The sequence below is a fragment of the Sceloporus undulatus genome, chromosome 3 (genome assembly GCF_019175285.1).
Source record: "Sceloporus undulatus isolate JIND9_A2432 ecotype Alabama chromosome 3, SceUnd_v1.1, whole genome shotgun sequence".
Classification (NCBI taxonomy): domain Eukaryota; kingdom Metazoa; phylum Chordata; class Lepidosauria; order Squamata; family Phrynosomatidae; genus Sceloporus; species Sceloporus undulatus.
In genome coordinates, this window is record NC_056524.1 from 243,282,337 (window position 1) to 243,305,358 (window position 23,022).

The following is a 23,022-nucleotide window of genomic DNA, read 5'->3' on the forward strand; positions in this document are numbered from 1 at the left end:
CATGTGTACCGGGCCAAAGTCTCCTTTCATTGTCCCATAAGAACCTGGTTTTGTGCTTTTAATTTTATTCATGGGATGAGAGCTTCCAAATGGATTGGAAAGATTAAAAGTAGTTGTGGCTCAGGTTTTGGGCCATTTTATTAAGAGGGAATTGGAAGGTTATTGGGGAATTTTTGGAAGGTTGTGGCAGGAGTTTTTATTTATTTATTCAAAATAAAACCTAAAAAAAGCAGACTTCAGAATTTAAGTAAATGTATGGATTTGTGTTCAAAATAAGATGCTTTCATTTGATATGTAAGAAAGCTTAGAGGCATTTGCCTATGATAGGCAAAGAAAAACTTTTAGGTTTTAATAATATTTATATATTTTTAAATTTATTTTTGCAATATTCCCCTTACTGCAGAACTCCACAAGGCCCTCAGGGCTGCCTGCAGTTATGATATTGTCTTTCATTCTTAATATAAATCAGATTATATGGTTTACAGAATACTGTTTTTCTGGTGGAGTTTCAAAAGTTAAGAAGCAAGTTATTACAGAAATATTAGAGAGTATCTTTTCTCCTTATGTGTTTAACTTGTAGACTTGGAAAGAACTCAGATTTTATTGTTAGCATGTCTGTGTTTCTCCAGAAAAATACAGATTTTTTTCCCCCTAAGAGTGAAATATCAGTATTCTTTCTTTGTAGCCATTTCCGTTGGTTTCCTCTTCTCGATGGCTAGTGAAGCGTGGTGAATTAACAGCCTATGTGGAAGACACAGGACTTTTCTCTAAAAGAACCTCTAAGCAACAAGTTTACTTCTTCCTCTTTAATGATGTGCTCATTATCACAAAAAAGAAAAGGTAAGAGCCAAAGTGAATACATACCATATTGTACTGGTGAATTACAATAATTAAATAGCTGCCTTGCCTTCCTCTTTGGATATTGATTTAGCACAAAATTCTAAAGACCATTTGAGGCTGAATATGTAAATTCAGGAATACCAAAGCAACTTATGCAAGTCCCCTGATGGATCATTTACATAAAAGGATAGCAGGGATAATAGTAAGACAAATACTGGGCTCCTCCAGACTGTTGAATAATTCCAGGAAATCTCAGGGCACTCTGTTGTGGAGTTTCATGCCTAGTAATAGTTGTTTCCCCATCCATATCTAGTTGTCCCCTAGATATACTCTACTTTCAGCCCTGGTTTTTTGCTAGTTGTAGCACTACCCCATTCTATACATTTCTTTTCAATAAGTTTATCTCTTACTTGAGGTGTTGTGTGGATGTGATTTCTTGCCATCCCTACTATCCCTTTGGTGCACTTAACATCTCTTCCATATGATTTTCCTCCAGCATCTATATTCTCTGCCTCCCTGTCTAAAAATAAGGGGCAAGGAAAAAAACCAAGAATGAAAGTCAGCATAAAACCTCTGTTGGAAACATCATGCTTCCATTTGAAATGTCATCAGTTGGACTCTCCCCTCAAAAGATATAGTGGGAGGAATGGAGACGATGGAAACAGATGTGTGGTGGTCACTTCTTTTCAGGTGTCTCACTTCCTCCATGAAGAAAGCTATAAAGAAAGTCAATGGGGCTAGGCACTCCTCTCCTTGCATACTAAAGAAAGCTAGGTTCCTAATGGCTGAATATGGCTTTGGCTTTTACAAAATATATTCTACTATATGTCTTCAATTATACATATTTGAGAGCTTCCCTGCTGTCTTGTAAAATATTTTATCGGCTTAATCAGGCCAAGCATTTATCTGGTCTTACATGTACATTTGCACAAATAATGAGTGATTAGATCTAAAATTAATCCAATCAAAGATTACTAGTGCATGCCAAATTTGTGTTTTAGACTACTTTTTGCATTGATTTAACATTGCATGTACATCTTAAAGAAAGCTTTTGCAAATGCTTTACATACCAGAAATATCATCCAATATCATCCAAATAATTACATATATCTCTTATATTGTGCAAAAAAGCATAAAGACATTTGAGCAATGGGACAAAAACTAAGCATAGTTATAAAAAGTAGTAAGAAGATAAAGTATAATAAGTCTCTTGGCATTACATGTACTACTTTTTAGTTCATTTCTTCACATAGCTGGGTCCCAATATGTTCCTAGATGGATTACACGATGAAGGGCTTTTTCCATCCTTCACTGGGTCAAAAGTATATGAGTCCAATTCTCTGATAAAATTAAAACACAGGTCATTGCCACTTTTCCTTGTCTGTTGGTAAAGCCCAATTCAAACAATTTCAAGAACATTTTGAAGAACAGGTGTTGTCATAATCAGTTAAATATGTGGTTGTTATTTTTACACTGTGCTTTCTCTGTTACTTGAATTTAATGGGATATTTCATATGTGTGAGTTATTTTTTTTTATTTTATCGTATGATAAAATCTTTACTATCTGAGTTTTTAATTTGATCTCACCTGAACCACCAAGATAACCTTTGTGAACAGTTCTGCCATGAAACCCACTGGGTGACCTTGGGCTAGTCACATGCTCACAGCCTCAGGGGAAGGCAGTAGTAAACTTTTTCTGAACAAATCTTGCCATGAAAACCCCATGATAGGTTCACCATAGGATTGTCACAAGTCAGAAATGTCTTGAAAGGGCTCACACAGCACACACACACAACATGTTAACTCAAACATGTAAAAGCATAACTCTTTAAATCAGTGATGGTCCTCCTGTAGCCAGATGTAGCTGAACTACCCCCCATCTCTCTCTGTTAACAATGCTGACTGCCCACTCCTGCCGTAAATGTTACTTCTCTCACCTAATCTGTATCATGATCGCATGCTCCTAGCCATGCTCCAATTTCAACAGAGAAGATTCAAGGCAAGAAAGAACCCAGTTCGAGAAACCCTGCATTTATTTCAGCATGAGCTGCACCATGACATTCAGAGAATAAACCTAATCTCCAAAGTTTAGTTAAGTTCTCCTGTTCAAATTAATCATGGAGTGTCCAATCTGAGCCTTAATTGGATGGAAAGACAGAGGAGAAGCTGTGTTCCTGTATTCCAGTCTCCCTTGAGCTCTTCTGCCCAGGAATACTCTTAGAAGACAAGAGTAACATCCCCAGTTATCCTTAAAGGAAAGAGGCTAACTTTAACTTTTAAAAAAGTTACTGATTTCACTGATAATTTTGTAATCGGGACTCGTTCTGGTGTGTTGTAGATGTTGTTAAAGTTGATACCAATTTATGATAACCCTATCATAAGTTTTTCTGCATAAGATTTATTCAAAGGTTGTTTGCCATTGCCTTCTTCTGAGACAGAGAGAGTGTGACTTGCCCAAGGTTGCCAAGTGGTTTCATTGGCTAAGCATGGATTTGATCTCTGGTCTCCTGGAGTACTAGTCCAGCATCCAGATTACTTCATTACAGTGGCTCACATCTGGTTTATATTAAAGATTATTAAATCACTATGCTTGGTTCAGAGCTTGATACAGGACTAAGTATAAAAGTACTTCCACTTGCTCAAGGCAGCTTTGCCAGTTTTTTTCTGGTTTTCCCATTCTGCTATAGCCTCCATTCCTCATCCCACTGTGTTCTATAGGGTCCCCCAACCTGTATGGTAACAGAGAGAGAGAAGAGGGAGAAATGTCTTGTTGCCAAGGGGAAATCAGCTCACTCCCTTCTGTATCCAACTCATACAATGATTTCATATTTTTGGAGAACTGTAGCCATTAAGTGCAATTAGCTACTTGCCTGGGGTTAGTAGCAATTAGTCATGTCATGAAAGTGAGCACCAACATCTCTCAGCCATCACATCAATCTTACAAGAGTAGTGTTCCATTGTATGTTTTGGCTCTGGCAGTGAAGTACAGATTTCCAACTGGAAAAAGTGCCAGGGCTTTACTGTGTCAGTCTTCCTTTGCCTTCAGAAAGCAGGAGAAGCAACAGAAATGATGGCATTGTCTCTTTTTGGCCAAGAAAAAGGAGGCTGTGAAACTATCAAAGCCACCTTTCTCTTTTTAGAAAGACATAGACAAGTATTTACTGCTTCTCATTTACTCTTTCCAGGAATATGGATGCTTAACTGGTCATTACAAAATATGCAGGGATGAAACTTGCCAGGTTTTAAGTTCTTAGAGATTTGGGTAGAAATAATAGCACATTTCCCCTATTCACTCTGTAGTTTTTACTTTCCTCAGTATGTTATCAAAAGGAATCTGAAATTCAAGAGAAATATCCTTTAAAAGGATTCTAAAAATTTGTAAACTTGTCTGATGAAAGGGAAAAACATAGGCCTGTTACAGACAGGCCAAAATAAAGCTGCTTCGAGTCACTTTGGAGGTATGGTATTTCAATGATGCATGTGTCCTAAGAGTCCAAAGGCCGCACCAAAGCCACGCTCAGTCCTAAGGACTGGAGTGCAGCTTTGTGTGGCCTTTGGACTCTTAGGACACATGCATCATTGAAATACCATACCTCCAAGTGACTCGAATTTTGGCCTGTCTGTAACAGGCCACAGTTTCCCTGGGAGGGCTATGATGGATGAAGAACAATACATATACACTGATTTTTTTTCAGACGTAGAGAAATATGACTGAAATTTGTTCCTTAAAATTCAACATACTGTACTTACATTGACCTGGTTCACCATGTGTGCCCCCTCCCCATGTACTCAATTACACTTTGCTTCTTTTACAGTAATTACGTTGTTATCACTTTTTTTATTCCAGACTGCTCTGAATGCTCATTAACAGAACTACAGATACCTGTCAAAGTAGTTTGCACACATTTCAAGAAGTCCTATATTTTTTTGACACTTGGGTTATTAAATATTTTTACTTTATGGTCTACAATCCCCTGAGGAGATCACTAAAATTCTCTCATTCTCTCCTCTCTCTCATGGCTTGTCAGCTCCTGAGATAATCCTGGATGTGGAATGCAGCTGGACTTCTTAAATATGAAGCCAGCCAAAGGTCAAGTAATACTTTGGAATGTTACCTGTCCACAGCTGCCGGCTAAAAGTGAGATTGTGCTACACTTACCAGGAAGAAATTTCAAAATAGTTTTTAAAAAGTACTTTCTTAATTAAACTGATACTAAAATTCTTTAATTGATCTGTAAAGCTTACAGAGGACAGCTGTTGTGTGCCTTCAAGTCATTTCCAAATTACTGCGACCCTAAGGCAAACCTATCATGGGGTTTTCTAGGCAAGATTGAGAGGAGTTTTACCATTGCCTTCCCCTGAGACTGAGAGCATGTGACTTGCCCAAAGATACCCATTGCATTCCATGGCCAAGTGACAAATTGAACCCTGATCTCCAGAGTTGCAGTCCAACACTCAAACCATGCTGTCTGTCTGTACAAGAAGACAGTATATACTATTAAAACACAACAAAATTGTATTGAAATGTGTTGCACCTCCTAGCATTTTAATAATAATAAAAAAACTTTTCAGCTCACAAGAAAATAAAATATGGGGGGGGGGGGGGGACATACATGAGAAGAAACTGTGCCTGCATTGTTTGACATTAAATTTAGAATATAGACAGTACATGTGAAAGAGGCCTCTACTTATGGTTTGATGGGTTATTTATCTTTACCAATTCAGCAGTTGTATTTGCTTTTTCGTACAGCATCTGCTAGTCATGTTCTCTAGAGGTACACTCATTTTATATATTTATTTAAGCTATTTCTGGTTTCCAAAAGAGCTTCCAAGATGGTGAATAAATTAAAAAAAATTTTTAGAATACAGTAAAATACTGTTTAAAATCTAAAACAGTCTAAAAACAATCCTAAAATGCTATTTTAAAGAAAAGCAGTTTCAAACATTAAAAGCCATGCTGAACAGCACTGTTCTGGCTGCCTACCAGAAACTTTAAAAAGCTGGAGTGGTTATTGAGAAGGTGGGGGGTGAGAACTTGGAATTGGTTATATAGATTCTATGTGCATTTAAACAAATATTTTTCTATACACACACATACACACACACACACACACACACACACACACACACACGGCTATCTTATCCCAAAACATTCCAACATTAACTGACTAGGAAAATCCAGGAAACTGGTTATTTATGTCATTTGTTTCTATATTATTTTTCTTGGAATGAATACTCTACAAAGCCTCATAGACTGTATCAGAACTGATGGAGTGATTTGCAATCATTTGTGGTAGAGACAGAATAGTTTGCTGTGTGGGTGGTAATCAGTTATGGGGATGTGCTATGCTCTCTGACAAGCCAGAAATGGCTGTATTGGAGGAGGGTCTGCATGGTTTACAAGTGGTTAAGGGAGAGTAGCATTAAGAGATGTAACTATGGACACTTAGGCATGTGAGATACATACACGTTCTCAGTCATTAGCTTATTATGTAAAGGCATTTAGATGAAGAATATATGGATATACTTTGAAGGGGGTAGTACAGAGTAAAGAGTAAGTACTGTAGAATTCTGGAAATGGATGTGTAAATGTGGTTGATGTTCATTCCTTAAGGATTAAGGGCTTATGATACAAGTAACAAATGGAAGACCATGTGAATGGCTGAGATAATTCAGTGTGGGAATTATCATTGTAATGTTTGTTACCAAGCCAAGGCAGTTTCCAATCTGTGTATGAATTTGGCAAGACCTTTGCACTCTTTAATCCAAGAAAAACACCATTCTTTTGTCATCTTTTCACTGTTTACTACCCATTTTGAAATTGCTTCATTTTTTTTCATCCATCAGTTCCCCCCCCCCCCCCCTACGAGCTAAATAAGGATGCCACTGTAATAGCAAGTCCCAGATTTTGTACAAAATAGAATATTGTGATTGAATTCTTGTCTATATGGTTCAAAAAGAGGCATTATGACAAATTATTTCTTTCAGTTTTGGGAGAGGAACTTCATGGCATTACACAGCCTACTCTAAATATGTGAATTCATGGGTTTGGAAATGAACAGCCTGTTCCCTACTGTAATCTATCAACCTTTCCCAGGAACTTCCTGTTTGCGATAAAACCAAAATTCTGTAGCTTAAATTTTTTTAAGCTCTAGAATAGATTCACCTGCTTTAAGGATCACCAGGTACAGGGGCCTATCAGGGGGTAGATCAACATCAGATTTGATACCTTCTTGATCGGCATGAGATTTGAGACCTTCCTCATTCTGCAGTAGTCATATTGGAAGGGACATCATGTAGGCAGTGTCTGGTGTGATGGTGAAGGCTCCTTAGGGAATCTCACTGCATATGAGATTGCAAAAATCAGGGTTTCTCAACTAGGGTTCCCTGAACCACTAGAGGTTGCTAGAGATTCTATGAGAAAGTGTCATTTTAAAATAAATAAGTATTTTAAATCTATGCATATAATAATTTTTATGCAGCGGTTCTCTATAATTTTCACACAGGAGTTCCCTAAGAACTGGAAATTATTTCAAGCATTCTTACAGGGTAAAAAGATTGAGAAAGTCGGGTATAAACAATCAGCATGTACTAATGATACACAATGGGAATTGTTTCTGATAAGATCTCCTTCTCCTCCTCCCACCTTTCTCCTAATAATGGTAATCAAACTGGCTAACAACATATTTTAAAATAATAAATTAAAAACTACAAAAAACTTTGATAAAAGTATAAATATAAAAGTTATTTTAAAATTAAACAATATAACTATTAAACATTAGAAAATTTAAAATTAATTAAAAGGCTGTACAAACCATAAAACAGCACAACACATCATTAAAAGCCCATCTCATTATTCCAAGAGCCTAGTGGTGCAATAATGTTTGAACTTGCTCATGGAAGGAGAGCAAGGAGGGAGTCAACTTAGCCTTCCTAAGGAGTGAGTTTCAAAAACTGGAAGCTGCCACTGAAAGGGCCCTCTTCCTTATTCATAGAATCATATAGTTGGAAGAGACCGCAAGGGCCATCCAGTCCAATCCCCTGCCATGCAGGAAATCTCAATGAAAGCATCCCCAACAGATGGCCATCCAGCCTCTGTTTGAAGACCTCTTAGGAAGGAGACTCCAATGCACTCTGACGGAGTTTGTTCCACTATCGAACAGCCCTAACTGTCAGGAAGTTCCTCCTAATGTTGAGGTGGAATCTCTTTTCCTGGAGCTTGCATCCATTGCTCCAGGTCCTAGTCTTTGGAGAAGCAGAAAACAAGCTTGCGCCCTCCTCAATATGACATCCCTTCAAATATTTAAACAGGGCTGTCATATCCCCTCTTAACCTTCTCTTCTCCAGGCTAAACATCCCCAGCTCCCTAAGTCTCTCCTCATAGGGCATGGTTTCCAGACCCTTGACCATTTTAGTCGCCCTCCTCTGGACACGCTCCAGTTTCTCAACATCCTTTGTAAATTGTGATGCCCAGAACTGGACACAATATACCAGGTGGGACCTGACCAAAGCAGAATAGAGTGGCACTATAAATTCCCTTGATCTAGACACTATACTTCTGCTGATGCAGCCTAAAATTACATTGGCCTTTTTAGCTGCCACATCGCACTGTTGACTCATGTTCAACAGTGGTCAACTTGGATTCCCAGATCCCTTTCACATATAGTCTCGTTCAGCCAGGTGTCACCTATCCTATATCTGTGCATTTCATTTTTCCACCCAAAGTGCAATATTTTACATTTCTCTGTGTTGAAATTCATTTTGTTAGCTTTGGCCCAGATTTCTAATCTATTAAGGTCATTTTGAATTTTGATCCTGTCCTCTGGGGTATTAGCTACTGGTGTCATCTGCAAATTTCCCACCAAACAAGGTGGAAGAAGGCACTGGGACAGGGGCTTCTTAAGAAGATCTCAGAGCTCAAATAGGTTCATAAAGGAAGATATAGTCCTTCAGATATCCTGGACTCAAGTAGTACAGAGCTTCATAAGTCTTCATCAGCACTTTGAATAGTGCCTGGAAATGGACAAGCAGCAAGTGAAGCTGTTGCAACAAGGGAGTTGTGTGCTCCCTGTAGCCAACTTCAGTTAGAAATCTGGCTGTGGCTCTTTGAGACCAATTGTTTCTGAGCACTTTTTGAAGGCAGCCCCATGCAGAGTGCATTTTGTTGTTGTTGTTAACTGCCTTTGAGTCAATCTTGACCCATGGCGACCCTGTGGATGAGACATCTCCAAGACTCCCTGTCTTCCAGTGGTCTGCTTAGTTCCTGAAACTTCATACACATGACCTCCTTAATAGACTACATCCATCTAGCATGCAGACTCCCTCTCTTTCTACTTCTCTTCACCTTTCTTAGTATTATCATGCCTTCTCATGATATGACAAGTCATGTTGGCTTCCAGGGAGATATCCAGCTTGATCTGTTTTAGGACCCATTTGTTTGTCTTTTTGTCTGTCTTCTCCAGCATCACATCTCAAATGAATTTATTGTTTTCCTGTCCGCTTTCTTAACTGTCCAACTTTTACTTGGTAGTAGGAATAGTATATGATTCTAACTTCTGTGCTCAGTTGTATATCTTTACATTTTAGGATCTTTTCTAGTTCTTTTATAGCTGCCTTCCCCATTCTTAATCTTCTTCTGATTTTTTGGCAGCAGTCCCCGTTCTGATCAGTGTTTTATCCCAGGTATGAAAATTCTTTCACTACAGTGGTACCCCGGGATACGAATTGATCGCGTTACGAAATTTCCGGGATACGAAAAAAATAGATAGGAAAAAACTGTTCCGGGTTACGATGTTTTTTTCGGATTACGAATTTTTTTTCCGGCGCGAAATTCAAACCGCAAAGCGCGGCTAGCGGCTTTCCAGCGCTAGCCGCTAGCCTTTTCGGGTTGCGAAATTACTCGGGTTACAAACGGAGCCGCGGAACGAATTAATTTCGTAACCCAAGGGACTACTGTATTTCTATTTTCTCATTGTTTGGATTGAATTTGTGTATATTCTCCATGGTCATTATATTTGTTTCTTTTATATTCAACAGTAAGTCTGCCTTTTCCTTAATAGTTGTTCTAGGTTTCCGATGTTTTCTGCTAGTAGTATGATGTCGTCTGCATATCTTAGAGTGTTGATATTCCTTACTTTATATTCTACTGTCTTTTGATTTCCAGCTGATGTGCAAACATAAAAGAACAATCCAATAGAACACAAAATTAGAAAGTTAAATAGATGAGACCTTAAGAAAATCAAGGAACTCCTTAGTCAATTAAAATCAACTAAAATGCCAGTAATTTTTTTTCTAAAAAAATCATTTTGTTTCTTGTCTCATTAAAAATATCACTACAGTATTGGAATCAGATTAATATAATTAGGTGAGCCACTGGTGTGCCACTCCCCCCACCCTGATACAGTGGAACCTTGTTATCTGCTGAAGTTTGGTTCCAGGAACCCTTGTGAATAACAAAATCCATGTATGCTCAAGTCCCATTAAATACAATGCCATACCAAAATGGTGTCCCTTATGTAAAATGGAAAAATCAAGGTTTAATACTTGAAATTTTATACTTTTTTGGGGGGGGAATATTTTCAAGCTGTGGATGCTTGAATCCGTGTATAAAAAATCCGTGGATAAGGAGGGCCAACTACTTTTCCTTTTTAGCAAACATTGCACTTCGGAATGAACAGGTACATGGAAAAGGCTATAAAATAATACATTAGAAAAAATTGTTGCCAATTTTCCTTTGGTTGACATTAGCCTATGCTAGGGTTGGGAACTATGCACCCATCCAGATGTTATTTCACTGTAACTCACAGCATCCTTCATTATTAGCTGTCCTTGTTTGGGTTGCTGGGTGTTACAGCTCAACAACATTGGAGGAGCTCATGGCCTAGTTTATCCCTTTCTATAAATGCAACAAAGTTAAGAACAGTTAGATTATCAAAAGAACATCAAAGACATGTAAACTTCAGCACTGAACAGAATTCCTTGGGGCTCAAAGATTAACTTCATTTGTCTTCTTGACAAGCAGCTGATATGTAAATGTTCTTTTTTTCTCTCTCTCTACTTTGCTGAAAGGCTGAAAATGTCCAAATAATTATGTGCAATGGACTATTCCCAAAAACTGGCTGTATTGCTGAATGTGACTCCTGATGCATTTAGTAATGATTTGACTCTAAGCAATTGTCTCTCTCCTCTCTGTCTGGCTTTTGTATTTGCAGTGAAGAGAGCTACAATGTCACAGACTATTCCTTAAGGGATCAGCTGTTAGTTGAACAGTGCGACAGCGAAGAACTACATTCCTCTCCTATAAAAAACAGCACACCTATTCTTTACTCTCGGCAGAGTTCTGCAAATCATCTCTTCAGATTAAATGTCCTAAGTAACCATGCAGGAGAGAAGATTGAACTACTGCTGGGAACTGAAACTCAGTAAGTAAATAACACAGCTTTCTCAATTTGCCTGTTACATCCAGGCTTCTGATGCTCTATTCATCTTTTCATCTATTCATTGGGCTGGACTAGACTATATACTTTCCAGAATCTGTTGGTCTTTATCCAGCTAATGTGAAACAGTGAAATGTGCCTGACTATTAAGTGACCCAAGAAATATATGTCATACTTAGCAACAAACAAACTCTTTATTTCACACAAGGCATCCAAATGTTGTGAGACAGTTTCCTCCCTGGAACAACTGATGAAGCTATGGCAGAGGTCCCACTTCAAGCAGGCAGAGTGTAATGTTCTGTCTGCACAATTCTGTGTCCCCTAACCACCCCAGCATCTCTCAGGCCCTAGGAGAGACCATTACTGCTGCTGCTTACTGGTGGGAAGGCAATTCAAATGATCCAAAAACATTTGATCCTGGATCAGAGAGAAAGGAAATTGGAATGCAGTCACAGATGGAGTGCACTCTCCTTTTCCTACCTCTCAGAGTCAAGATCTGCTGCATCTCCATTAGCTGAAGTGTCTCCCCCTTCCTTTCCATCCTCTCCTCACAGGTAAGCAGCAGTCATTCCCAGGTGTTGAGATTTTGGATGGCACACTCTTGCATCTCAGAGACATATGCACACACTTGTATGCTTATAGCACTAACAGGATGCTGTCATATGTTTAATTAAAGGCTTTCTGTTATAATCATGGCATTGGTGAAAATTCCATGCAAAAGGCATGTGTACAGCTTAGCTTAATGAACTGCTATATAACTGTCTGAACATGATCTGTGTTGATTTTAAAAAAAATCAAGTATTGTCATTAACAGTTTTTTGGTGTAGATAGGTATATGGTGTCTCTGTAGTGCAGGGTTAGGTACTACAGAGGCACTATGGTCTTTGAGCCACATACAGCTCCCTAGGTCTTTGTACCCTTCCTGCTTCTCTGCCCTATTTTTAGTCACTCTTCCAGTGTTTTTTCACAAAGAAAGTGGCAAATCATCCTCCCAAAGTCATGATCAGCCATTCTCTCTAGTCTGTTTTAGTTTGGGGCTGGTTTAGTCTTAAGTTTTAATAACACGATTCCAAGTATTAATTCTAGTGACTACTTCTGAGTAAAGACATGTGTGTGCATGCATACACATGCCTTCAAGTCTCTGGTTGATTTATCTTTCTTAGACAGGGAATACTCAGAAGTAGTTTGCCATTGTCTTCCTCTGTAATTTAGCCTACAGCATGTAGTTTTCTTTGGTGGTCCCCTGTACAAGTACTGACCAGGCCTGACCCTCTCTTCCAAGATCAGATGAGATCTAATGTCTTTGGGGCATTTAGGATCTAAAGACATGTACAGGCCTAGCCTAAGTGAGAGGAGAATAAAAACGGGGTGAAATGGCTAATTATTCTTCACAAAAGATTTGGTAGCAGAGTTAGTCAGTTTGGAATGAAAAATTTTGTGGGTGAAATTTGGAGTTTCAGAGCAGAAGCATGGAAATTGAAAATGATGGATGTTCTCCTCCAGAGGTCTTGTCCACTAGCTCCTGATAGTTTCTCACCTCTGATGTAAAGCATGAGTTTGGTATGTTGTAACAAGCCTGTCAGTCCCATCGAAATGATAAAACAGGAATAGATACATAAAGCAGATGACTTTGGTTGAGGTGTGTAATTTTTGTCATGAGTATAACACATTAATAGTTGTTTTAAAAAATCCTGATACACATACTGCAATATATTTGCTTGTACAGTGCACCCTTGCTTTACACGGGGGATCCGTTCCAGACTACCCTGTGTAAAGCAAATACTGCCTGTGCTCAAGCCCCATTTAAATGAATGGGGCTCATGCATGTGGCGGCGCAGTGGCACACGCGCACCCTATCCATCCTTATGGGACGCACCACCCCTTCTCCCCGCACGGTTTCCGTGTATACTGTAGTATAACTCTTTCAAAAGAGCATCTGTTAGCTCTTTAGCTCATTCTTCTGAATACGTCAAAGGTAGTATATCTACAGTGCTCCTGCCATGTGCAGGCACATTATACACAACTTTGAGCTTTCCCTGAAGCCCTGTGATAATTATAGAAATGGCGCTTGCACTGCTCTGTGGCACGAGCACACATCCCATTGTTTGCAATGGGATGCAAGCATAAGATTTCCCCTTATGTGGGGGGGTCTGGATTAGATCCCCTGTGTAAGGGAAGGGTCCGCTGTATTTTATCCTTCAAGAGCATTGTGAAGCTTGAGAGACAGTGAGGAGCTGTCTCTCATTAACCATTGGTCTGAACAGGGATTTGAATATAGACCTTTCCAGTCCAAGTCCAACTGACATTTGACCACTGAATCGTATAGAGTTTTGCTACATGGTGAAATCATAGAGGTCCTCATATTTTGAAAACTGTGTTCTCCATCTTGGTGATTTCAGAAGAACAGTTTTCCACAGGAATACTGTGTACAAAGTTCACCTTGGCATTGGCCTTCCAAACTGAGAAAGGTTGTGTGAATCAGGCATTTCATGGCATAAAAGTTTTCACGAATGGCAAGCGAAGGAGGCAGGCAGTGGAAAAATTTTTGAGGCTGTTGCAGAAAAAACTAGAGGGAAATACCAGATTACTAGGAACTATCTTGTGAACATTTATTTTCATATGAAGTCAAATTATTCAGTGGTTAGTGGGACCAATTATTACCTTCTTTCTTACCTATTTTTAATCAGGGTTGCATTTTTTCAGGTCAGACAGTATGGAGCATCTGGAAGCCATGTTACAGAGCTATTTACATAGACTAGAGAACCTAACCATAAGGGAGACCAAGAAAATGGAAATAAATGCACACAGTTGGGATTTGTTTTGTTTTTCACTTTGTGGTCTTTTCCCACATCCTCTCCATATGTGAGGTACATGGGTGGCTTGTAGTTCTATCAAAAAGTGGTATCAGGAGGAAGAAGTCTGCTATTGGGTTACAATTATTATAAATGTTAAAAATATCAAGACTTGGAAATAAATTCTAGAATTTTATCACACTACATACTAATTTACCTGAATGCAGATTAACCCTATAAAATGTTCATAAGAAAACAAAGCCAGGTGATTACTGTGGATTGGGTTCAGATTTTGCTATGCCTTTGGTAGACCCACTGAAATGAATGAGACTAAAGTCAGTGACGACTATTGTATTGAATTGTTTTTAGCCACCTTCAATCCCATTTTGGGAGAAAGGTGGGATATAAATCAAATAAATAAACAAACAAACAAATAAAGTTTACTAAGCTTATTCTAAATCATGACCAACATCAGATGTTCATTTAAAAAATCATTCTAAAAGGTTAAGTAGAAATTAGAACAGAATTTCTGGCATAAATTTACATGGATTACAGTCCATTTCATCAGCTGCATCAGTGGAGTGAAGTCTTCAAAACCCTTATGCTAGGCATTTCTTTTTCTCAGTCTCATAAGGGCTAAAGATTTCTTTATATCTTTTCATGCTGAAATAGGTTGACACAGCTATGTTTTTGTCATATCTTCATGTTAATATTATGGCTTGAAGCTATGAGGCAGTAGAGTTCTCAGTTTTGTTTGGTTCACTGAACTGCATCCCACTGTGGACGACATTGCTATAATCTGTGATGCTGCTGTATCTGGGACAGAAAGGGTTGTGTTATGCCATGGCCTCATTTTTTGAATGTATATATTTGTAAGGGCTCTACAAATGAAATGGTAGGTTAACTAAAGGAATTTGTGTACCTACTGTCCTAGAGGTAGGCTGGCCCCCTTCCTGGAGAATACAGAGATTATGGGGGTTGGAGAAGCAAGGGTGAGGACTTTCTCTTCCCCAATCCCATAGGAGTGGTGTTCATTTAGCTTCTAAAGATCTACTTTACAGAAGAGAAACTGTTTTCCTTTCTACTTTGTGGATGAGGGTTGAAAAAGCCTGCTTTCTGTTCTGTCCCACTGGGCCTTACTCAGAACTGGCAGCTTCGGTGAATTGCTGCCAAGAAAACTGCTGCTCTTTTCCTCCACAGAGAACCTGGGAGGAATGAGGAGATATTTCTTGTTATTATACAGAGCATTTGCAGAAGAAAACAGCAGAAATATGCTCTCAGTGTTTGCTGCAAAATCCTAAAACAAAAGCAAATACCCACCCACCCTTTTCATTAGTTCTCTCAACACGCCACAGGGCCCATGGGAAGGGAAGACTCAATAGTGACCTTGATTGATTGATTGATTAACTATCTCACTATCTGTATATCCCACCTTTCTCTCACCAGCTTAGTTAATATTCAAACCAAAATGTGTGGGACTCTCAGTTTGTTTTTTAGTTTTAGTCTATAGATTATTGGTACCTGTAAAAAAATCTCAGAAAATGAATGAGAGGAGAGGTTCTCTAATCAGGACACTTCCAAGTGTCAGGTGGTTTTCTGATATGTAAGGAAGTGTATTAGTTTCTAACTGAGATTGAAACCTTAGTGGAAAAGGCTACATTAATCATTAGTGAAGCCAAAGCTCTAATCCATTATAACACTGGAATGAGAGGGGCAAGGAGTTGCTGTTGTGTTAATTTTTAACATAGATTCCATATGTTTCTTAGAAAAAAAGTCATAAAATACTTTGTTTGACATTGAAGCCCATAGATGGCATATTGTTGTTGGCTATTTCAACTCTGCTGTAGTCAGTGTAGAAATGAAAACATGATGAATTTGTAACATAAAAGAAACAAAACGTATAAAACAGTAATGAGTGCTAAATGAAACAAATTAACTCAGAAAACGTATGACTGAATGAAACAAACAAACAAAAAGATGAGCATGACAATGATAATACGTTTTGTTCTTGTGATGCTTTAGAGTTAATTCTTTTTTGGGATTCTGTTTCATAAAAGCAGACAAAATATAGGAATTTTGTGGCCCTCTAAAAGTTGAGCGGTGCAAGTCCTCTATTCATTACCATCAACTATGCTGAGTAGGACTGCTGGGAATTGTAGTACTGTACTACAACAACAACTAGAGGGCAATATAGTTCCCACCCCTGAGCTGCACTTTAATTTGCATGACTCTTGGTTGGTTTTAGTTATTGAAAAGTTCTGCTAATTCTGAAAGCTTTAGTACTGTACTACTATTTGTAAGTCAAAGGGCATACACATCTACAGAGGACATTTTTGTATTTGGCCTAAATCCAGTTGCTAGTTCCAACGGGAGTTAGATTTACTGAATCAATTACTGAAGTCAATAGTTATATAACTTCAATTATTCAGTGGATTTGCTTTATTTATTTACTTAAATATTTATATCCCTCTATCTAAATATTAAAGGGCAGTATAGAATAAAATCAAACTTGAGCAATTTAAACAAAGTAAATGATTTTTAAAGTCCCATTAGTTAGGACTAGTAATAATTTTTTTCTTGTTTTAGATACACCCCCCCCCCCCCCAAAATCCTCTGCCAGTTATTGCCAATCTACAGTGAGTTGAAAGCCTGGAAAGTGTCCACTTCTGGTTTGTTGTTGTCGTGTGCCTTTAAGTTGTTTCTGACTTCAGGCACTCCTAATGCAACTGTATCACAGTTTTTTCCTGGGGCTGAGAGTGTGTGACTTGCCCACCCAGTGGCTTTCTATGGCCAAGTAGGGATCTGAACTTCTATGTTACACTGGCTGTTATCTGCTGTTTCTTTGATGAAAAATTGTTATATGAAGTCTTGTAGTAGTGGCAAATTAAATTAACTATTCCTTATAGAGGTCCTCCATGGGGTTCAGCACAGGGTCATTATTAGCAAAAACATTCACTAATTTACTGGTAAAACTGCTAATATATAGAAGATTTTGTTATCTCCGTTCTGGGACTATGTGGTGCACAATACATTTTCTGTTAACTAAGCAATGGGATTCACTTATTCAGTTCTGGATTAAGTGAAGCCATGGAAATGTCCTAGGAGTTTCCAGGGAGTGTGAAGTTCTGAGGGGTATGATCAGCTTTCTTTTTCTGGACCAGTGTCAAGGAGTGTTTCAGCTTCAAACAACAGCAACAACAAACATCTTGTTCTCACTGGTGCAAATTCCAATGAGAGAAAATTCTTTTACTTGGGATGCCTTTAGCATGCAACTAGCTTTCTGTAAAACTCAAAAGATGCTATGTTTCCATGGAAACTGGAGGACTAAAGGGGGTTATCTCTAGCCTATATTTAATCTCCCCTCCCAAATTTACACCAAAATTAAAAAAAAAATCCTAGAATGTCAGAATGTGTCATTTTAAAAAGGCACTTCCTTTTGAACAGAAGTTATTGTTAACCAAAGGAAAAACTACAAATGATACAAATTCTACCCCTCCCTGAACTGCAAATCCTAGACTTCTGTAGAATGGAACCATGGCAGTTAAAGTGGAGACATTGCACTATAACTGCATAGTGTGAAAGGGCTCCTGGTTTCATGTCTTTCTCTAAGTGAGCTCCGTGAGAGGTAGAATTCATAGACATGGTTGTTTTAATCTGGATCACTGTGATGATAAAGTGATCTTGTAGCACCTTTGAGGCTAACTGAGAGAAGAAGTTGGTAGCATGCCTGCATCTGGTGAAGTCTACTTTGTTTACAAAAGTTGATGCTACAAACGTTTTTCTCTCAGCCTCAAAGGTACTACAAGATCTCTTTGCTTCAGTGAGTAGTGCAGTGTTTTCCCATTGCGGAAGATGAAGAAAAGTTGAAGTGCCATTTCAATTTGCTTTTTTTTTTTTAACTTGGAATGAGTGGAGTTACATCTTTTTTTCTTCCCTCCAGGCAGCAGAATCTTTGGCTGGCACTGATTATCTGAGAATCTTGATTCCATTTTGTAACATGGCTCCAAGTCATCTTGATTAGTTTAGTATTTCTCAGGTCTATTAGTCCAGGTGTGTGTGCGAGAGAGAGTGAAAGCGAGAAAGCATTGTGAACAATGTAACATTGATCACTAGCTTAGCTATTAGGACCTGTTTTATATTAGCCAGGATACCTTTTTCAAAATGTGATGAGCTACAATTCCAGAACCTGGTAAAATAATGTTTAAAGGGAATTAATTACAGTTAAAACACAACTCTGCACAATAATTTATTATAGTTGTAGTTTTAAAAGTTATGTCTACACTTGTTGTTGTTGTTGTTATGTGCCTTCAGGTCATTTTTGATTTATGGCTACCTGAATGCCAATCTATCATGGGCTTTTCTTGGCAAGATTTGTTGGGAGGAGGTTTGTCATTGCCTTCCCCTGAGGCTGGGAGAATGTGACTTGCCTGAGGTCACCCAATGGGTTTCCATGGCTGAGCCGGAATTTGAACATGGCCTCCAGAGTCATAGTACAATGCTCAGACCACGCTGGCTCAAGTCTGAATTTGGCCCATTCTCAAAAGTAGCCAAAATGGTTACTTACAGCAGTTTATTTTTTAAAAAATGAATGCTACAAGCCCCTGAAAATTGTCCTACCATCCACCTTGTAATTGCCTCAACAACCAACGGAGATGACAAAGCATGAGAGTCAGGACTGATGTTCCTCCACCACCATATGATAAAGTCCTGTAACAATACACATGACAAAAGTCATTCATTATGTTACAGTTGTAATAGTAACTTATTTTAGTAACAATAATAATAATGTTATTATCGGGAAAAATAATTACAGTGGTACCCCGGGATACGAATGCGCCGGGTTACGAATTTTTCGGGATACGAAAAAATCCCATAGGGATTTATTGCTTCGGCTTACGAAGGTTTCTTCGGGTTACGAAAAAACCGCGGCGCTATTTTCCGCCACCGGAGGGCAGCAGAGAGCTATTTTTCCATTAGCGCCTATGGGAATTCGGCTTACGAAGGTATTTCGGGTTACGAAATTAACCGCGGAACGAATTAATTTCGTAACCCGGGGTACCACTGTAATTACAAGCAGCTGGTCATTTTAAACTATCTACCACCAAGCTGTACAAAAGGTATTTATGAAGTTTTCATTGCATTCTTTTTAAACTAGACTAATTCAGCTTCCATCATATTAGTCAGTTTTTCTTCTGAGCTTGCTTCATACATACTCTTTGTGATGTGGGGGGAAACTTCCAGCTGTCTTAAATATGTAATAAATCACCTTTGATATAATCGGTATTTAAAGAGCAAGTATAACGTTTTCCTAAAATATATTTCTTTCTTCCATGACCCATGTGAATAAATGAGAATCTCTCTGACAAAGGTCACATAGAAGATCATGTTTAACTGAAATACTCTTTGTACAGTACAAAGGCATAATGACAGGCTCAGGTCTTAAATCTGTTCTTTTTTTAAAATGGGTGTAGCTTAGCTATTCATATGAATGATTTGGAGGGAGATTATTCTTGGCCATTCCATCAGTTATCAAAATGCTGCCTAGAGCATTTTATTTAATTTGGTAGGGTGAAAATGTATTAAATTAAATTAATGTAATGATTTCACCTCTGACTTTCCCAAGCCATTGTTCTTTTAACAATGTGTTCTTTCCACTGGTTTGGCTATAGCGGGAACACTTTTGGGGAACACTATTACTCTGTAGGCAGAAGCTGCCATCTTACACATAAGAAAAGACTGCTACCTTCGGCACTGGTTAATATTTTGCCTACTTGGCAAAATGACAGATCTATCATGGAGGAAGCTTCTGTTTGCACAGAGAACTGTATGTCAGTACATCTGGAAAGTTCTACTTGTTTCGTTAAGCTCCATAGCTGAAAACACAGGATGCAAGAAATCTTTCCCAACATGTGCAGCAGTTAGTTCAACAACGTATTTCCTAATAACGTATATGAGAACAGAACTTTAAAAAAATTGTGAACGCTAAGGATTCTAATTCAAAAAGCTATGCTCTGGGGCCCTGCCTGAATGGGCTAAATAACACAACCTCCCCATGGCAGTCAGTTTGGACATGGTGTGAAGTGTGCAGGTGCCACCCTTTTGTTCTTGTTCTTGTTGTTGTTGCATGCATTCATGTTGTTTCCAACTAATGGTGACCCTAAGGCAGACCTATCACAAGTTTTTATTGGCAAGTTTCTTCAGAGAGGGTTTGTCATTGACATCTGCTAGAAGAATTTAAAGTAACTCACCTTTTGATCTGGATCATCTAGGAAAATACAGAGCCCTCTGTAGTGATACTAGGTGGCTGTTTACAGTGTGTCCCATTGTGCCACTCACCACCACGGATGCGAGTCGTTCCTCTGAGGTCAGAACGAGGGAATCAAACATGTCATTGATGTTGTGCACCTCATTCCTGTCCTCAGAAGGAATGAGCTGCACCAGTAGTGGTGGGTGGCACAGTGGGACACATGTGTAAACAGTTGCCCAGCATTGCTCCAGAATGCCGCAGGTAAGGAGCAGGAACATTGGGACATGTCCGGGGTCAGAATACTGTAAACTGTTCTCAGAGTATTATGGACTGTGTGCAATGGTAAAATGGGTTTCCCCCTTCACCTTACAAACTGAGAAGTCACATTTTAATACACTTAAAAAAAATCCTCACTGTAAGCCCAAAATAACATTGTAGGGAGAGGGCTGACCCTTCTCTCCTTGATGTGCTGGTATCCCAAAATGGCCATTAAATCAAATCTGCTAGTTGTTTTATTTTGCTATACACTTGTTGCTTCCTGTCCTGTGCATGCACAGTTGGCGAAATGGTGGCTAGTCATAGACGATGAAGAAGGGCAAATGTGTCAATTGAACTATCAATCTGAGAGGAGAATTGTGGAGAACACAGGCAGTTTAGACCAGGGGTCGGCAACCCCCGGCCCATGGGCCGGATCTGGCCCGGCAAGGCCATGGGACCGGCCCCAGCCTGGTCCTGCCGCCAATTGCTGCCGGCGCGGGGCAATTGGCGGCAGGACCTCTCGCGCGGGTCTTTTGGCCTTTCGCACGAGCGGCCTTTGGCCTCGCGCCTTCGCACGAGAGGCCCATGGCGAGGGCACGGGGCCTTTGGCCTCTTGCGCGAGTGGCCCATGGTGAGGGCGAGGGGCCTTTGGGGGGCAAGCGGCGAGCAAGGGGGGAAGGGGGGCAGAAGGGGGAGCAAGGGGGGCAATTTTCTATAGAAGCCTTAGAAACATGCATTTATATTAACATTTGTTAAAAAATGAGCAATTTTTGCATGTCCTCCATTTTTATAAAAAGTGTCCTCCATTTGAAAATTTTGCCCTACATTTGTCCTGGTTAATTTATTTATTTAATTTTATTTTTAAAAAGTATTTATTTATTTATTTATTTATTTATTTATTGGCTTCGGCCCCCCCAGTTGTCTGAGGGACAGCAACCCGGCCCCCGGGTCAAAAAGGTTGCCTACCCCTGGTTTAGACTGTTGAGAACAGCAAATGGTAGCGAAGCTAGAAAAGGTGGGGGCTGCTCCCAGGAGCTGGTATAAGTAGAGAGGCAGAGCCATGTGTTGGGAGAGTGTGTCAAGCCTGCGGAAGCAGGGGCTGTTTTTCAGACTGCCAAAAGGTGCCGTTGGGGGGGGGGGGAATGGGGTTCAGCTTGAACGAGATTCAGACTCTCAGAACAAGGAACAGAGTATAAAAGGGACAGAGAAGTTCAGTGTTAAAGCGTGTGTCATTGTACTCTGAGGGGATAGCAGCCAGGAAGGCTGAGGGAGACTGCTGTGAGGTGCAGTTAGAAGGGGTTTAGATACATAAGTTACGCCGCTAGGAGGGGGTGGAGATAATTAAGTCATCTGGAGAACAAATAAAATCAATATTAGAAAAATGAGGAAGTTTAGTTAACATGCTTGTTAGTTTAACATATATAAGGAAACGTTTATAAAGACAAGTGAAAGAAATTGTTAAATCTTGTACAGTGGGCCCTCCCCTTATATGGGGATCTGTTCCGGATCCTTCCGCGTAAGGGGAATCCCGCTTATGCTGGAGCCCCATTAGAAATAATGGGTCTCATGCCCATGGTGCGCAGCAGCTTACTTCTTCCAGGGCACGCGAGGGGCTTTTCTGGCACAGCTTGCAATGCATGCTGAAAGCCGTGTATGCCATGCCCACATAAAATATGGGCACACTGTAATTACTGAAGCAATTTTTACACTGTATCAAACTGGAATAATATCCTACAAAAAAGATACTGTATTTAACCTTGCATGTAAATAAAACTTGTTTCTTTGTTTCAACGAGTAGTTGCCCAAGGTGTTCTTACAAATAACATCATACATACTACCAAACATATATAAAGGCTATCAAGAGAGACCATTTGTTATTTAGGACACTTCAGATAGTGGGTGTTTAGCTATCACCTAATGGTGCCAAGTGCTGGCACCTGAGGAAAGTAGTTGGGTGGGGAAGAGTCACCTCACTTTCACATATTGGTGGCAGCGGTGGCACATAGTGAAAAAGAGTGAAAGGTTTTAAGGAATTTTGGCAGTGCCACATTATCACCGTGACAACAATGTTAATTGTGGATCAGATATAAGTGTACAGGGTGACCTAGGAAAAGTGGTTCCCTGGAAAGCTAATAAGCCAGAGTTGTGAAGAATCCTGTTTTCATCTTTAGAACCAGTGTACATGCGCCTGCTTCCAGATTGCTTCCACTAGGCTCTTCATGGAAATGAAAGCAAGTAAGCAAAGTACAGGTTCTCATGCCTGGGTTTATTGTGACATCCAAACTGGGAACTCTGGATTTTTTCTCCTCAATATTAGTGCATCGTGTATACCCCAATTTGTATTTGGCATCTCCGTATTTTCTTATTTCACATCTGGAGCTAACATGTTCTTAAGAGGTCACAATGACCCTTTGGAACACTAGTGAAGTTCCCATTAGAAAAGAAGTGA

At 39.4% G+C, this 23,022-nt stretch overlaps 1 protein-coding gene across 7 annotated transcripts in view; it reads left to right on the forward strand.

Moving 5' to 3' along the window:
* The window catches only part of ARHGEF26 (Rho guanine nucleotide exchange factor 26), a 116,782-nt gene that overhangs the window by 70,561 nt on the left and 23,199 nt on the right, over positions 1-23,022 (forward strand). For all 7 annotated transcript variants that reach the window (XR_006103020.1, XR_006103019.1, XM_042459441.1 and 4 more), the window contains 2 exons: positions 686-840; positions 11,052-11,261. Coding sequence is in view for 5 of the 7 variants with exons in the window: in XM_042459441.1 (XP_042315375.1) it covers positions 686-840; positions 11,052-11,261 (365 nt within the window). In the remaining 2 variants the exon portion in view is untranslated. The remainder of the gene's footprint in view (positions 1-685; positions 841-11,051; positions 11,262-23,022) is intronic.